The 17934-nt window shown below is 37.5% G+C and overlaps 1 protein-coding gene across 1 annotated transcript in view; it reads left to right on the top strand.

The window, feature by feature from the left end:
* The window catches only part of CEP95 (centrosomal protein 95kDa), a 19601-nt gene extending 2165 nt beyond the window's left edge, over positions 1 to 17436 (top strand). Inside the window, exons 3-23 of the mRNA XM_009894805.1 lie at positions 1267 to 1395; positions 2417 to 2524; positions 3428 to 3538; positions 4819 to 4927; positions 5431 to 5540; positions 6301 to 6435; positions 7217 to 7404; positions 7850 to 7919; positions 8590 to 8636; positions 9902 to 10020; positions 10320 to 10449; positions 10628 to 10742; positions 11538 to 11716; positions 11991 to 12083; positions 12966 to 13116; positions 14309 to 14469; positions 14996 to 15070; positions 15589 to 15741; positions 16840 to 16986; positions 17116 to 17187; positions 17260 to 17436. Coding sequence (XP_009893107.1) covers positions 1267 to 1395; positions 2417 to 2524; positions 3428 to 3538; positions 4819 to 4927; positions 5431 to 5540; positions 6301 to 6435; positions 7217 to 7404; positions 7850 to 7919; positions 8590 to 8636; positions 9902 to 10020; positions 10320 to 10449; positions 10628 to 10742; positions 11538 to 11716; positions 11991 to 12083; positions 12966 to 13116; positions 14309 to 14469; positions 14996 to 15070; positions 15589 to 15741; positions 16840 to 16986; positions 17116 to 17187; positions 17260 to 17436 — 2579 coding nt within the window. The remainder of the gene's footprint in view (positions 1 to 1266; positions 1396 to 2416; positions 2525 to 3427; positions 3539 to 4818; positions 4928 to 5430; positions 5541 to 6300; positions 6436 to 7216; positions 7405 to 7849; positions 7920 to 8589; positions 8637 to 9901; positions 10021 to 10319; positions 10450 to 10627; positions 10743 to 11537; positions 11717 to 11990; positions 12084 to 12965; positions 13117 to 14308; positions 14470 to 14995; positions 15071 to 15588; positions 15742 to 16839; positions 16987 to 17115; positions 17188 to 17259) is intronic.
* The last annotated feature ends 498 nt before the right edge of the window (positions 17437 to 17934 follow it).

Below are 17934 nucleotides of genomic sequence, written 5' to 3'. Positions count from 1 at the left end.
TGGGGAGAGCTGGGGAGAGAGGTAGGGGCGACCGGCCGGCAACGGGCACTCCTGAGGAGATCGCCCGTCTCTGAACCGCGGGCGCCTCTTCCTCGGGAATTCGCTGCTCCTTACGTTAACTTCCCCTTCCACTCTCTTGTCTTTGCGCCCCCTCCCCCCGCGACCGTTTTAGATTGATAAAGCTGGAGATGAACAGTAACTGAAGTTTTTTAAGGCGTACCAGCCTGACATGCAGGAGATGCTACTTTAACCTTTTATGCACCTGAAATTATTAAAATGTTGGGGTAAAGTGCTTTCTGGAACTGAAGAGCAGAGTGATGGAAAAGTAATACTCCCCGTGCACAGAAGAGTAAAAACTACAAGTTAGTTTCTGTTGTAGTAATCATATACTTCTTTTCCTTCCAAAGATGGCATCCCTTCTCTATTAATTTAAATCCCTTGATAATACCTGTTAAAATACTGTTTTGTTTGCAAAAGCAATGTGTAGGGGGGGAAAACCAACCTTAAGAGATCACAGGCTAATAGAGATGAAGGCTTTTTTCTTCCAAGCTGATACTTGAATTGGCTGATAAGGAAGACTATAGAGGATACATGTGCTTCAAAGCACTTTGAATGCAGGACTCAAAGCTTTGGGAAAATAAGGCTGTTTATGCACACTTCTCATTGTACTCAACATTGCATGAAGGTGGTGGGACCAGCTCTGTATTCTTGCAATCCCTAAACAGCAACCTTGAATTTAGCTTTCGTGAAGAATACTTGTATTAACGGATTTGTTATTGCCTGAGAGTATTAGAGAAACTGGGCTTGTAAGAGGGAAGCTCATGTTTTTCAAACAAGTGTATGTAATTTCTGATTCTTGATAAAATGTATCAAAGCTTATCTTGCTAAGTCCTTCAAGGTCCAGAATTCCTGGTTATGCAGCCAGACAAAAATGTGCTTTTCATTATGTGGAAGCAATCTGCCCAGCCTGTGGTACTTCAGTACCCTTCAGCTCAATTCTATGTGCTGTGACTGTGTACTTGAACAAGATACTGGTGTGTATCATTCCTTGCTCTGTCTGCGTTTCCATCTGAAGTAGGAAGGGAAGAAAGCAGAAAGCAAACAACATGTTCAGTATTTTGGGATGACTGGGATACCATGACTGGGATTGAGCACTTACAGTGCAGTCAAAGACACTTAAATGGGTTCCATATTTCACTGTAAGTAACCATGTCTTTATTTCTATGTTTTTCATCCCTGACACTAATATGTTTTACTTCTTAATAGATTCGGTTGATGTTGCCAATGATCTTTTAAGGAGCTGTCACATAAACCAGCACATAAAGCATCTGTCTGAATGTGGTGCTGATTTGTTTGTTCATCTTTATGAGTCAATCTTAGGAGAAAAAGTGCCAGGTAGGAATGATAATTTCTAACCCTGCTTTCTTTTTGTCTCTGTATATTTTGTAATGAACAAATTCAAGTTTGCAAAACTTACTGCAGATTTAGGGGTTTTTAAAGTATTTGTATCCTTCCAAAGACAAACATGTAAGACTATCATTCTTCAAGAGGATTTAAGTAACATTGGCCAGGTTTTTTTGACTGCTATGAATGGCAGCTGTGAGGGGAGTTCATTAGTATAACTACAGCAAAACTTTTTCTATTGTGAATTAGTCCTTGAAAGCCATACATAGGCACAATACTTTTGAAGGGTGTGAATTGGCTCATTTCTCTTAAAGAAGTGTTAATACGGAAGCTGTTATTTTATTTTCATAAATTCATTCATAACTGAATTTTATTTTCATAAAATGCTTAATACTTATAGTCTGCTAAGAGCTAAGCTGTGATTTAACTCTGGTTTAACCCAACTCCGTTTGACTTCAGTGACAACAATAAGCAAGGGCTATACAATTATCTATTTGTTTGCTTTATGGTAAACTGTTGCCTTTGGGAAGTGTTATCCTACTTGCAGAAGATAACTGCAAGAGGTAACTGGCAGCTATTGGTGGTAGGAGTCCATTTAAATGTAAGCCCAGAACTAAAAATAATGTTGCTCCCAATTAAGTAGAATGCGTTGCAGTCCAGCTAGTCACTGACAGGGGAACAAGAGACCTTAAGACGAACTGGAGTTCAGTTTGACAACCTGAACTAGATGTGTGTGCTGGGAGTGAAGGAGGAAAAATAGCTTCGTAGTCTCTATTCTTGAATTTAATACTTCAGCTGATAAAATTCTCACGTCTTCCAGTGGGTTGTCTTTTATAAATACTGAGTACAAATTTAGACTTCATATGACCATACACTATTTGGGCTTTTCACCAAGTACAGAAGGTATTGAAAAAATACTAACTTGTAAGTGAAAGTTCAAGTAGCTTAGTCAAAACATCTGCAATAAGCTATCCATTTAGATAGCCTAAAATCTGTTATTTATTTTAAATAGATTTCATAGCAACCCCTAGAAGCCAAGAGGATGATGCACATAATGTACAAGCAGTAATCGATTCCCTGGCATTGGACTATTTGCAGGTCAGCTTGTCACACATCACTGGTAAGTACTCATTTTACTGTACACAAACACCAGCTGTGTGGTTTAATTTAAACATTTTATAAGAACCATATGTTATGAAGCATACCCTCATACTTACATGAAAGGTCTTTTTCCTATAGTGAATGTCATCAAAACACTGAACAATTGCCTCGGACATTAGGTTATAAATTTAAACAGTGAGCAGAGAATAAATAAGAGTCATCTTGTATGACAAAGACCTGTAAGAAATATTAAAGTTAGCAATCAGTCTTACTTCACTTGTCTGCTAAAGTGTTACCTGGAGTCTGTTACTAGCTCAGTATCTTTCTGTATACAGTTAAAATTTGGAGACTTGTTTTTAAAACACCAGCCTTGAATTTAAAACTTGTTATTGAATTTTAAAGTCAGTGAGTAAAGAGTTGAACTGTGTTGTGTCTGTCCTTTGTACACAGATCGGAGCTTTCATTGAGCATGCATATGTATAGTCTCACATAACATAGCCTGCAAAGAATGAAAACAGCTTGCTTGTATGAGCTATCTCTTTCTAATTTGGTACCTGTACAGTATGGCTGGTATTTGTAATCCTGCCTGCCAGTCTGTAGACTTGGTTCATGCTGTAGCTAGTATGTATAAGAAAATACTAGATACCAAGTAACCCTGAAAATATCCCCGATTATTTTTGTGTGTGTGGAAGCAATTATAGTGTCAATAGCCTTTCGATTATTAGAACTGAAAATACGCAACTTTAGGAAGCTTTTAAGATACCTTAAGCTTACATACATAGCCATAAATGAGTGACCAGTTGTCTTCTGAACTGACACCTTCACAAGAATTTCCAAGCATTCTTCTCCAGAAGATGGCTGCTTTTGAGAGTTTTTTCTTCTGTGAAGTACTAATTAATATGTGGCAGTACCTTCTTTTAAGGTGAGAACATTGTGAAAGGAGAAAGGGAATCTATCAGAAACCTCCTTGAAATATTTGATGGTTTGTTAGAGTATCTTACAGAAGAAGCCAGTGAGTCTTCTCAGAATGGAGGTGAGTAGACAGATGTCCTCGCTTAAGTTCTGTTACTACTATATTAGGGACGGCTTACTTTTTCTGTTTGTCTGCTATCAAGTTAGCTTGCTGAGGGCTTTGTTAGGTTCTCATGACCATAGTTCTTGTGCATGGGTGGAACACAGCTCCCATAATGGGTAAAAACTGTTTCTTTGCTGTTCCCCTCACTAGCAGCTATAGGGAACGAAACCATTGGAAGATGTAAGCTTTGTGAAACCTTGTTTTGGGATACCCATGGTGCTTCCTGTGTAGCAAAGATTTATTTGGTGATTTTTGCCTTACTTATAACCTTGACAATGCAGAAGAGGAGAAAGACTGACACTGAACATGGGTGGAGGAAACTTCAGTGGCCAAACAGAGTATTTACATTTCTTATTTTCATAAACAATAATGGTAAAAGAGAGAATTTACTTTCCCCAAAACTTCTTAAAAGACAAGAATTGGAGAACGTAATCTTTCTCCTTCATTCTTGCAGCAGAAACCTACTCCAGGTAATTCATCCTCTGTTAGTATGTTGCTTTTTAACTTGTAAGTCAAATGATTTATGGTTAGGATTTAGGGAGGGAAATGTTGACTTTAATTGGAACAGTAAGTGAACACTGCTGTTACTTACTAGGAAACAGACGGGGGGATGACTGAAGCTTTCCTGTGAAGTGGGTCTTGGGAGCAGATCCATAGCAGGGGCTATTTTGAGGAAAACCCTAAACAGGGGAAGAGAAGCTACTCAGCGCTTCAGAGGCATCGTTGTTACTGCTGACTGAGTAGTGGTCTTCCTATCTTAAAGATAAGAACTGTCATCACTGGCTGTTGTACCCTGTTGAGTAAAGGGGAGAGCGCTTGGTGGTTCAGACAGTTGCATCCTGTCCTTTTTCACTGTGAATGGCAGAAAGAGGGCAGTAGCATTTTTCAGTGTCCGTACTTCTGCTTTTCCCTGCTCTCAGACTGCTAGTACTGCTACCCAATAGGTGTTAGTGGCTCTAGTTTTCCAGTTATAAGTAAAGGATTTAATTCTTTTTGGGGAAGAAGAAAGGGGTTGGTTATAATTGAAACAATGGGGTATATGATAGTTGTTTTGCTTTTCAAAATTTACCATAAAAGTTGCGCCCCTCAAGGGGAGACATTACATGTTGTCATTTTAGATACCATCATTATAATGTTTTATTACATTTAAACTATTTTGATGTTATTGGCAATAATACGTGTTAGTTAATAGGTAGAAGTAGTTTTCCTGAAAATAATTGCCTCTTTATTATTAACAGATGAGGTAAATGGGCTATGCAATAATGAAATTCAAATTGCATCTCAAGAGCAGCTGGAAAGCAATGCTGGTCAACTTAGGCAACCTTCAATATTCTTATCAGTTGAAGGGTAAGAACAATTCTGACTATTTGCATTGACAGAGTGATTGACTATTTGCATTGACAGAGTGATTGACTATCTTTTTGTGTATCTGTACAGAAACCAGTAGGGTTTTAATAGCATGCAAGTAGGAAACATACTGATTACATATGTCAAATGGAATGTGAGGTACCTTTCTCCTTCAGTTGAGCAGCAAGAGGGCTAAAATTAGATCCAGAACTCTTTTGCTCTTGAAGAGTGCTGATGGCATTTTTTTTTCCCCTTAAGTTTACTTTATGTGGAATGAAATGAGTTGAAAACTTTTCCTCAGTTTTAAATGAGTGCATTTTAGTTAAACTGCATTCACTTTATCTTTGACTTCTACATTGGTTTGTTTTGGAGAGCTGGTCTCTTATGTCCTATGCTAGCCAGCTGCCTCAACTAGAGTTGCCACTCTTCTGCAGCTCCATCTTGTGGGCTGAAGGGGCAAAGACTTTTAGAGTAAGTATTTTATGGTTTTATGTTCCTCTTAGGTCCCAATCAGAATTTTTTGTTCCATCTTGTGATGCAGATGGATCAGAATCTACCAGTGAATTAATTAGACTTGGAGATACTGCTCATTCATTTTCCAAGAGAGACAAAGGTGAGTTTGAGTGAAAAAAAAATTTAAGATTACTCTGTAGTAACATTTCTAGCCTTTTTTGTTGTTTCTTTTTTTTAAAGTTACTTCTTTTTTTTTTTTTTAAGAAGTCTTTGTTTAAAACTCTTATTTTACAAAAAAACCCCAGACCTCAAAAAACGCCAACCCACAACAAGCAAATGTAGCTGTAGTTGATCTTGCTGAAGTTAAAATTTCTTAAAATAATCCAGACACTGTTTTTCATGACTCCTGAGCTACATTATTTGGATAAAAGTTTGTTGTTTGTCTTCTAATTAAGTTTTCCATACAAAGGCATTTGTTCACTACAATATGAGATTTCTGAAGCCTTTAATTTATTTCATTTATTGTAATGTAAAATGTATTATTTAAGACTGTAAGAAGACTAGTAAGTTCGTTCTTAAAGAAGGCTTGTTAGGAGTGTGTGCCACTTGAAAATATGTGTGGCTCTGGAACAAATAATGTGCAGACTACTTAAATGGAGTCCATTCCCGTTTCCTATTTTCATATAAGAATTCCTATTCTTATTGGTGATTAATCTCTCCAAGTAGAGGCATAAGGAAATATTATGAATTTTGTATTGAATGGAATTACAAGTAAGAATTTAACAGACCTATTTTGATCATAGTATGGATTGCTTAACACCATGTTATTAACATACCAAGCATGACAATTGTCCATCTAAACAGTTCATAGTGAGATGCTTTATAGTTCTTACTTAATCTTTTTCAAATGCCACTTCTAGAATTCCAGTCACCGGAATTGTTACCACGAGAAAAGGACAAGGGGGTGGAAGAATCTAAAAACTCAGAGGCTATTGCAATATTACCTGGACAGTTCTCTGAAACTGAAAGGGCCATTGTAAAGGAAAAGGAAGATGGTGAGTATTCATTCTTCTGGTAGTTAATCTACCCGATTTTGACTAAGGGGCGTAGGGTACTAAGGTAGTGTAGAGGAGAACCTTAGTCATGGATAGAAACACTTCAGCTATATTTTGACATGAATAATTTTCAGAAATTTTATATTATGTCCCAGAGCATGCAGACTCCACTATCTGGGGTATTTTTGCTTAGCCAGAATTCAGTTTCAGCTAGGTTGTTTCCTTTTGTGATTCAATAAGCAAAATACTAAAAATAAAGTCCTTGTGGAAGACCCTAGCATCCAAAAGCACGTTCTCAAGGGAGCTTTCATGCTGTTCTTAAGGGCAGATATGGATAGATTGTGTAGTGGGTGAATCATTCTGACAGGTGGCAGCTGTCTTCTCCAGTTGTCTCTGGCCTCTGCTGGCTATGGCTCTGTCATTACTTAGACTGCCTGTACATGAGCAGGCATGCCAAAGCGTGTACCTAAAATGAATAGCTACACCAATGGGGTATGAGAGCAGTATATTCATACACACATATACAGACATAAAAAACTTGGTGCTTTTATAAAAGTAGTGAGACAGGGAGGGGCTGCAGTATGTATCTCTGTAAACAGAAAAGTAACATTGCAAGGCATACAAATGTTACAATACTGTTCTTATAGGATCCAACAAACATGGTAGCTAACATTAGATATTTAGATACTTCCACCTAGTATGTATGGGGGATATACGAAACTAACATTCTGCTTTCATAGATAAGACTTAAACTTCAAGTTCTTCATACTTGCCTCTTAAGGATCAATGGTGTCTGTTCATACTACTGAACCTCAAAAAGAGAGCTTGAGAGCCAGTGCTACAAAACTTGGGGAGCCTATACAACAAGCTATTCCTTTGCTACCACCATTTCAGCCTTCAAAAGCCAGATCCCATTATCCTGGATGGAGAGATTATCACAGCTCAGACAAATTTTCTCCATTTCTGTATGCATAAATGCCCCATTCTAATGCATTTATTTTTTTCTTCTTTTTTTTTTAATATATATATATTTTTAGCAATCGATACTGCTACTGCTTTCATTTTAAAAACTTCTACCATACTTGCAGAATGGGAGTAGTTGGTCTCTGAAGAGCACTTCTGAATGTGTCAGATTTTATCTTCAGTTCAAAGAATTTTGCATTGTGGATTCATTCTTTGCTGAGAGTCCAGAGAGGAAGTTAATTTGAGGGATGTGTTTATTTTACACACATATACATACACATTTCCATAATCAATGTAACTATGCAGTTTACAATATAGTAAACAAAATAATTCTAGTGTATTTTATCTATAAAATCAGCATTGATTTCCATATGCAGACAAACCTGATGTATGACCTTCCTTTCAACACTCTCCTGTGAATTTAAAGAAAACATGTTGCTTTTTATTTCAGCTTGAAAAGGCACTTACACAAAAATCTGAAGATATTTCTGGTAGTCTTCCTCTACCAAGGACAATCCCTGGTGAGAGACAATTTTCCTTCCTGTAGGGTAACTCTTAAGTGTCAAATGTTGCATTTATTTTTATTGGCACTACAAGAAATGTGATCTTGAAACTACTAGTGCATTTTTTTTTTTTTTTAGTTCAGCCACAAGTTCATATTTCTATCTCTGTTTTATAGAGCAACAAAAATAAGTTACTTTTTAGCTGTTCACTGTGCTGGAGAAAAATAATCTGTGTCCCCAGTTCAACTCTTTTCTTAGTTAATCCAGTTAAGATGTGCCTATACTAGAAAAATCTTTCCTAGCAGATAACTCCCATGGCTGAGCTTACTCTGTGCAGAGAAACATGGACCCAACAAGCCAGTTTCAACTCTAGGAAAAAGCCATTGACTGCTGTTGTAGAAAAGGTTTAGAAGCTAGTTTTCCGTGCTTATTTTCTCTGTTGCCTGGGAAACACTGCTTACCTTTCTAGTTTCCATAGCATTTCTATGACACTGAATATTCAAAACTTGAGAAATTACCAAAATGAATGTCACAACTGTGTAACCACAGTTGCTTTGTCATTGTTCTCTTTGAATAATTTGATTCCAAAGGCCATGGTTCACATGGTTTTTTGACTTGTTCCCCACATTAGTAGGCACAATGCAGTCGGTACCATCAACTAACACTTACCTGTCATCTGTTTCTGCAGTGGAAGACAAGGTGGTACCAAATGATGCTGAGGACAATGTGGCAAAGGTAGATATTGCATCTTTACCTTATTTGTGGAAGTTCGGTTGGTATTTTTGGATTTCAGCTGAATTGTCCTGATACCTTGTGGCACTTCTGGGCTTTTTTCAAACCTGCTTTTGGCTTGCTTCAATATACAATCAGTGATGCAAAGTTGTTAAGACTATGACTATGTACAGTTTATAAGTCATGTCAGTTCTTTCTGGAGGTGTTTGCTTCAAGCAGTGTAAGTGCCAGTACCTATAGAGTTCTAATTTATCACAACAAACCAGTTACTAGTTATCTTAGTTTTAATCAAAGATATGCAAAACATAAGAGTACAGTCATGTCCTTTCTCTGAACTGTATCAGTATTCTAAAATAGTAAGAATTTTGGTCTTCTGGGGTTGTTCTGACTCAAATAAAATTCATATTTTGCTCCCTTCCTAAAGATCACTGAACTGCCTGGCTATATAATTTCATTTTATTTCCTTGCATTGTCCTTTGTTTTTCAAAAACTTAGTAATGCAAAACCCACAAATTGATCAGCAGGTGCTATTCTGTGCTTCTAGAAACATATCTGTATAGGAAATTCCTTGCTCTGGAAAACACTTTTTTTTTGCCTTCTGCAACCACAAGAGGTACTCACAGACTTCATTTGTTCCAGTAGTTTCAACAGCCTTTACTTCTACATTGTCTGTTTAAAACATTGTCTGTTTAAAACTCATTTTCCATTGGTGTATTTGCAAGTATATGCATGCCAACCCTGAATTACTCCAGTTTGAACCAGGCAGTACTAAACCAGTGTAACTAAATGGTATAAGGGCGAAAGTGTTTTCTTTTAGTTTGCTGTGAATTGCAGCTTAGTCTATACTCAGTGAGGTTCAGCTTACTTATATTACTTGGCATTAGTCCCAGGCTAATGAGGTAGTATGTTGGGATACTCTCATAACTCAACCTAGACCTTGTTCTTCTGATTCAGTGGTTTAGCTGTAGATGATTCTTAAATTGCTCTTCTGTATTTTTGCTAGCCTGTTTCTTTAAACATCTAATTCTCTAAAGCATGCTGTCTTCAGTTAGGGATCTGGACATACAACTACTTTTATATATACATACATATATAAAACTATATACAGAATGTATACAACTTTTATATATATAAAAATCATAGGGTTTGAGATGGTTTTCCTATAAAAGCTGTTGTAGGATCTCTCTCCTCAACTGATCTATGGTATTTCTGAGCTTTACTGTAAAGATCTTAATAAAATCTTAATTTATTCTTACTCATTTTCCTAGGTTCCATGGGTATATGGGCCTTCATCTGCTTCTTGTTTACAGCAAAAACTCTCACTACGTGCTGAGCAAGTAACACAAACTCCAAGACCTGAATCTAGGTATCTGCCTAGAAAGAAAAGGCAAGTTCAGTTTTTTTGATACTGAGCCAAGCTAGCAGTTCTGCATACATGACCACCCAGGTGTCCCCACCACTGCCTTTAAGATCTCTCCCTCCTTGGCTGCATGACACTGAAAGATTAATTTAAACAGATTTCCTGTTTCTCCTGATATATACATTTTCTGAAATACAGTTACATGCATTTACATGTTAATCCTGTAAAAATATGCTCATGCAAAAAGTGAACTGGAATTGTACGCAGTAATGCTTATCTTCAAGTTTTTAGAATAGAAATGAAATTTCTGTTTTCAATTTTAACAGATATGGAAGTTCTACCACAGATTCACTTGAAGAGTCTCTTTCCCACAGAACAACAAAGGAAAAGCTATCTGAGCAAGAGCTTCATAAAGTGTCAGAAAAACTCTCTTGCAGGTTAAATGAACTTGATTCAGTAAGTGAAATCTGTTCTGTTGTATCTAAGCAATCTAGCCTTAGTAATGATAGTGGAGAGAACAAGAATATAAATTTAGTATTTATGAAAAGGATATCTGCAACTAACACCTGAATTTAGACAGTTCTAAATTTTGAATGAACTATTGAACCTGACCCCCAAAAAATCTGTCCAATAGATGTTGAAGAGAGCTTTGGGTGGGCACACCAGAGAAGAAGAGTTGACAGATGAAGACAGCCTGTCTCAGCACAGTGACAGTGTCATGGATTACCGCCGAAGGAAAGCTGAGAGAGGTAACAATTCTTGTGCCAGTTAAGTATTAGGATGGAAAGGAATATTAAAACATCCTAATGTAAAGCTGATAGTAACTAACTACGAGTAGTTCAGTGTAAGTTTTATATTGCTAGTTCACGTATATTTTTTGTCTTAGATCCAAACCTGAGCAACAGTAACAGAATTACAGCTAAGTTCCCATTTAACACTTAAATAGCTATGGCAAAACTTTACTAAAAATACAAGACAATCACAGCTGCAGTAAAAAATGTACAGAAAGCGAGGGGAGAGACAGAATACAAGCTCATGGCTAGGACTGTGATTCTGAAATGAAGGCCTGTTCACAATACGCTTCACTGCAGGTTCTTCTGTGCTGAACGTAACATGTACATCTGGATATCTTACAAACACATTGTGCAGCGTGTGTGTTGGTGGCAATATGAATTAATGACCAACCTATATGTACACCAGGCTATGAAACTATCATACAGCTTGATCTAATCCACATGCAAAACATAATATTGCAAGTTGGAGCTGTTTGTGACCCTGGCATATAAACAGTCTCTCATCTTGAGCTACCTTCAGTTGTCTTTGCAGCTTTTTCCTTTTGCTATTGTTTATATAAGCCCCAAAATCTGTAATTTGGGGCAGGGATAATTCTAAAGGCAAAGGCTTTAGCTTTTTACGTCTTCATTTGTGCTAAACTTTTTTACTCTTATGTTGTATAGGGTTTTGGGGGCTTTTTACCTCAATGTTTGGCTGGAGGGTGTTTTTGGTTTCAAGTTAAATACTCAATGAATCGCCTTTCCTTACAGACATGCCACATCTAAGGTACCCAAGCAGGCCAAGATCCCTTTCTCCATCTTCACCTTCATCTCAGCATCAACACTTTTCTGATTTGGAAGATAAACTTTGCAGTAATGGAGAAGGCCAAATAAGGAAAATACGCAACCAGTTGCAAAAAGAAAGGAATGAAAGAACAAAAAAAGCAAAGGTAATTTCTAGGCTAGACCTCTTGGTCATCTTTACCAACAGTTATACTAAAAGCACTCAGACTGACTGCTCTTACTTAATGGGGGCATCTGGCCTACTTTAGTAATCTTATACTGTTGTTTCTGTAGACTGCTCAGGAAAAGACTTAAACCGCCCATTTTGCAAAAAAAGTTTAAAGTGGAAGAAGCTACTTTGACCCATACGCTGAACAAGTTAATAAGGTGGTCATATGGACTGATTATTTTGTTTGAAAAGTTCTTGTTTTTATTTTCTAGCTGGTCGCTAAAGCTTATGAAGATGAGCTAAGAATTTACGAAGCTCAGGAGAGGCTTAGACTTTCCAAGCTCAGAGAAGTCATCAAGGAGACGGTATGATGTGCTATGATGATTGTTTGTTGTTTCTTGTTTTAAATTTGTCTAGATCATCTGTCCAGACACCGGATGTGTCTTTTGGGTACAAAACCTCCTTGACTTCCTGTGTCATAGTTACAGTGCTACAGTGTTACTACTAAAGTAGTAAACACAAGGACAGCTTTTCCTGCGATAGGTAGAACCAAGAGACATGGTTTTAGAAGTTTCAGCACTTCTATATATTAAGAATAATTTCTATTCATATGGGTAGCAACCACCATGCTTTTCATGTGAGGTGGTAACTTCAAGACACTGAGTTTTACAGAATTAAAGCTAAGTGAGCAAGTAGACAGCTTCCATAGACTGGCCTAAACTTCTCTGCAGATGGGTACTTGGCACACACACAGGCCCAACAACTAGGTTAAGGTTGGAGCCCCTGTACACTGTAGACAATCTGCTTAATATTGTAATAGTCTTTAACTACTCTAAAAGTTGAGTTTGTGCAAGGATGATACTCTAATTTTAGGAACATGGAGAGGGTTTTTTTGCTATTTTCTGACGTACTACTGGAACAGCAAAAAACCTAAGCTGAAAAGCTCTGTCATAACAATGCAGGCTGCCTAGCCCTTTTCACCACCTTTGCAGTAGCAGTCCATAGGCTGCTGCAGTAGTGTTACATGCTGCAGAAGAGCTGAGGTTATGCAATAGTGATATTTAACCTTTATTTGAACCCTGACCTGCATTTGGTAAATTCTGGCCTTCTGGAGAATCCAAATCAGTATGTCCAAATTCTCATTATAAAGTTTCAAAGACATTTAAGTTCTGATACCTAAACTATGTCATCTATCAGTCTTTCCCTTCTCATACCTGTTCTCCATCTGTTTTACATCTGCTCCTAAGGAACAAGAATACAAAGAAAACATCTTTAAAGAACCTCCAAAAATGCCTCAGCCAGTGAAAGTTTATTCTAGAAAAACCACACCTCGGAATCCCAAATACGGCCAGTGGATTCCAAAACGAGGGACTGTGAAGCCAAAGAAAGCAGCTCCAAGTAAGAACTGCAAAACTATACTTGGTGGAAAACTGGCATCTTTTGAAAGCATGTGTTGAACTCCAAGAATAAAGGCATCAGTCCAACATATACCAGTCAGCTGTAGCATTTTCCCCTTCTTATGACCTCTATATGTCTGGATTTTTGTTAGGGAAGATAATGCTTTAAGTAAATGTAAACCACCAATGCACCAGCAAAACTGTAACCCATTTGCTACCTCCTTAAAATCCCTTGGATTATTTTCAAGGCTTGTTTCCATTACAGCTACTCCTATACTTGATCCGCTATAGTCTGAGCTCAGTTTTGGGTTTTTTTTTTTGTTGTTTTGGGTTTTTTTTTGTTTTTTTTCTGAGCATGTATCATATTTAAAATTGGGCCTTTAGCTTGAGTGGGCTGGTGCTGAGCCATGTACAGGTAATAGAGCAGAATCTGTTAATTGCTATCATCTTCCTTTCAAGACTCTGCCATTGTAGTGGTGACACTGCCACTGGTTTTGCTGGGCAAGTGATGCTCTAAGAACAGCCAACATGCAAATCACAGGCTCAGTTTTGGTAAACAGTATTGTGCATGCTTATGGTCACTCTATAGTCCCCTACATATCTGAATGTTGTTCAGGTACACTGCCTTTTTTTTTTTTTAAAATGTTTAAAGGACATATACTTGGTTAATACCAGTTTGTTTTATCTCCCCATCATCTTTTCCTGCCAAAAAGATCACAGATGTAATGGGAATGAGCTGGTTGCAAACCAGTTTATTTTACACCTGTTTACTTGACCTGGATCTGTCACTACTACTGCTGTATTAGCATTTTAAGTTGCTGCAACCAATGAGAGCACCAGATAAATTAGTGATGGTCAGAACCATATGAAGAAAAGAGATACCTGTCTTAATTGGATGTGGTGGTGGGAGGGAATTATAGCTCAGGCATTAAAAGCAATTCTTCAGCAGAAAAAACCCAAACAAAAAAAAATAAACCACCAACAAAAACTTGGGATTACTTTCTCTGCTGCTTTACTGACAGAGTCATGTTACGTCCTGCTGAGTTTAGCTTGACCTCATAACAACAGAATGGTAGTTGTATATAGTGTACAATCTAAAATATTTCATAACCTAGGCTGACACCATCTGAAAGAATTTATCATTAAATGTATTCTCCAGGAATTTATTGCTTACATCTGTCTTTACCTTGTAGTGAAAGTAAAAGATGATGACCTCCTATTTCAGCTACTGGAAGAGTTTCCCCACCTGCATATTTCCCACCATGCTATGAATAAAATGTGGCAGCGGCAGCTTGCACATACTGAACAACTTAAGGCAGCTTCTGGCAGAGTGACACCAAAACTCCAAAATGAAGTGAGCATTCTTATTCTTACCTTTTAAGTATCAGCAGGGTAGTACCTCTGACAGAATAGTTAGCAGTCATCAGTTTGCACTGCATAATAAAATAATAATAAAGTCATCCTGATGCTTTGTATGCAGCATAGATAGGGTACATGTGCATCCAAAGCACAATATGAAAGGATGTATATCTGAGCTCGGTTACTTAAATAGGGACATACATATCTAGACACATGGCTTCAACTTTTTACCAGCCACTTGAATATAATAGTCATTTTTTTATACTAGCTTATCTAGTACTGCCTAGGATTGCTATTGCTTTTTTTAAAAGCATTTTGTAGTTTTGAATGCTAGTTCTGAACAGTCTTTGAGTTAGTTATGACATACAAAAGTTGATTAGTTGATTAACTTATGTGTGGTAACTCTCAATGTAAAAACCAAAACATAGCTGAGGGGCAATGTTTTAAAACTCCTACATACTACTGCTTCTCCTGCAGAATGATGGAAGTAATTAGCTATTTTTTTTATTTTAAACCTCCAGGTTCAACAAGCCCTGAAGAAGCATGAGCTGCTTCTTGCAATCATTAAAAAAGATCAAGACCATAACAAAAGACTGGTATGTTCTTTGAAGGATATTTGTTACATAATACAAAAAAAAATTTATGTTGAGCTAGCTAGAATGTGTATTCCCTGGTCCATAAAAGTGGCATTTGAATCTTGCAACAATTTTGTGCCTTGAGTAGCTGTGGTTTCAAATGCCACATAATGTGTTTGCTGTGTGGCTACTAAGGTCATGGGAATGGAACATTATTATGATACTGCACTGTTGCTTTAAAAGTGCAAACAAACTCTAAGAATGTGCAAGGAGAAGAAACTTCAGGCTCCTGGTATGGCTGGTAAAAGCACCAGCTACTGTGGCAATGCTGATTCCTTAATTATAGAGTGTTCTTGATGGCACCATTTTGCTAAATCAGAGGTGACTAAAGCTTTAAACCATAAATGCAGTGTAAAATTGGGGTAGGGAGAAGGCCCTTACTAAAGGACCCTATTTATTTAGCAATGATTAAAAAAGCTTTGACTGCAGCAATATCAATTGGAAGCTTGGTGGTCTGACAGCTACTGTTCTCCATTTAGCAAGAATTTAAGCAACGTATCGGCCGACAGAAACGGGCTCAGAATAACATGAGAGAGAAACGCCAGCAAATTGCTCGAGCCAGGAAATATTATGAAGATTACCGGGTTCAGTTGCGTGCCAAGATGATGCGGGCTAGGACACGGGAAGAAAGGGTAAGTACAAGATTTATTGTTCTGCAAGGGTGGAATTATTTTTTGTTTCGACCCCAGCACTGAGGACCCATAGTTGTTCAAATAATGGTACAAGTAGACAGAGCAAGTTAAGTGAACAGAGCACAGGAGCCAGGATTAAATGGTTGGTCAGTGAAAGCCACAGATTAAAAGGTTCCTTCTTTGAAAACACTGATACAGTTTAGGGCAAATCACTGTAAAACAAGAAAGGATGCTTTAGCAAGTTAAGAGATGGAGAGAAGGGTGAAGCATCAGTATGGAAAAACAGGGCTGGTAACATGAGAATTTGGGGAAATGGGTTTTCAGAAACGGTAGGATTAAGAAGTTGTTCCTATAGTTACTATCCAAAGAAAACAATCTAAAGCTTCGGTTAAGGAAACTGATTGAAAAGACAGCTTTGTTATTCAGTTATATTTGTTAAACAAAGTGGACTTTTTGACAGATATTATCTCTAATTAGGGCTGAACATCAGAGCTAAGGAAAGCGAGTAGAGTTATTACACTTTGCAAGAGCAGATACACAATTCTCACACCTTTTAAAATAAAAGACTAAAAGTTCACTGCATAATCCACTGTTGGTGACTTGAGAACTGTTTGCCTCAAGCTGCACTGCACTGCAGCTGTTAAGTGGTGTTTTGTATAAATGGAAAGCCTGAGCACAGGCTGGATTTCCTGCTATTGGAAATGTGGGTGAAGGTCCTGAAGTTGGACAACAGAATTCAGGGTGGGCTGTAAATCACAGTGCATGTTCAAAGATGGGCTTGCACTGTCAGCTTATCTGAAGTGATTTTGAAAATGTAATAGCCATTTGCTGTTCTAGGCCCTTTCATAGTCAAATGACTAAACCGACAGGAAAAAATTATTTTATCTATCAGAATTTCAGCTAAATGATTAATACAAATACAGCTCAGCTGTATCTGTACCACCATTAAGCAGATATCTAACTGTACTTTTTCATGGGCAAGGACCTACCTTTACGCGATCACCATTCCATCATGAGATAAAGCAGCTTGAAAAATGTAAATGTATACTTAAAAGCTTTTGGGAAGGTTTTATGTTTGCTTTTTTTAATTGCTGGCAGATATTTAAAAACTTATTTGAAGAAGGCTTAGAAATTCAGAAGCAAAGACTGAAGGACCTGAGAGCATATGCTCAAGAGAAGCGTGCTGAGCAAAGGCAAGAGCATCAAAATGAGTTGGAGTCTATGGAGAACTATTACAAAGATCAGGTAAGGCTTAATCTGCATCAAAGTCTGGTGGTTTTTTTGTGTGGGTTTGTTGTGTTTGGTCTTTTTTTTCACTAGAAGTGTTTCCTTCCTTTCTTTAATTGGTTCAACTCAAACATGTGTTATGCTTAGTTTTCCATGCTAGCAGAAGCTTTATCTCAAGAACGCCAAGAAATCCAAACTAGAGAGAAAGCACAAGCACAAGTAAGTATTTTTAATTTTTTCTAAATGTCTTTTCTTTTTACGTGCTGTGGCTAATGTCTGTATTTCCTTTAGATGCTACAGAAAACAAAAAGAGAATTGAGATCAAGGATGGAAAAGGAAATAGAGCAACTGCAAGCAGCGATAATGCAAAGTGATGATGACACCTTTTTTCAAGAACTAGAAGCAGAGAGACTGAAATCCAGACTTCAGATGGCTTCCTTTCAGTACAGCAAAAGCCATTTTTTGTAAGAATTATGGTAATATCACTGCAGTTCTGTCTGGCTAAGATGACAAGAATCTTTGAGAGCTGCTGTAACAAGAAGATGGTGTATGACTTTTTTCTCTAAAATATCTGGCCTGTCATTTTGACATGTCAGAGGTGTAGCTGCTGGGATCTGGGCTCTCTACAGCACTTTTATGATCACCAATAAAGTTTTTAAACTGCTTTCTACCTTCTTAGCAAGGCTGAGATAATGTTGGGCTGCACACAAAGGAAGCGGGATGAAGTCAGTGTGCTTTAGTGAATTTATTTTAGTGGAAGAGTGATTCTGTGAATGCTAAGCCTCTTCTATGCCTGTGCTTGTTCTGTTGTTGCTGGAGTTGAAAAGCCATTTTAACACCACTGGCCAGAAATTACTGGATTGGAAAGCTCAGAAAGAACAAGATGATCTTTAAAAGAACATCTGTGGTTCAAGTTTCCTGTCAAAGGACAAGTTAGAGAATGCCTGCAATAAACCTGACATAAAA

The sequence above is a fragment of the Charadrius vociferus genome, unplaced genomic scaffold, assembly GCF_000708025.1.
Source record: "Charadrius vociferus isolate BGI_N301 unplaced genomic scaffold, ASM70802v2 scaffold321, whole genome shotgun sequence".
Lineage (NCBI taxonomy): Eukaryota > Metazoa > Chordata > Aves > Charadriiformes > Charadriidae > Charadrius > Charadrius vociferus.
This window is presented reverse-complemented; position numbering and strand designations above follow the sequence as displayed.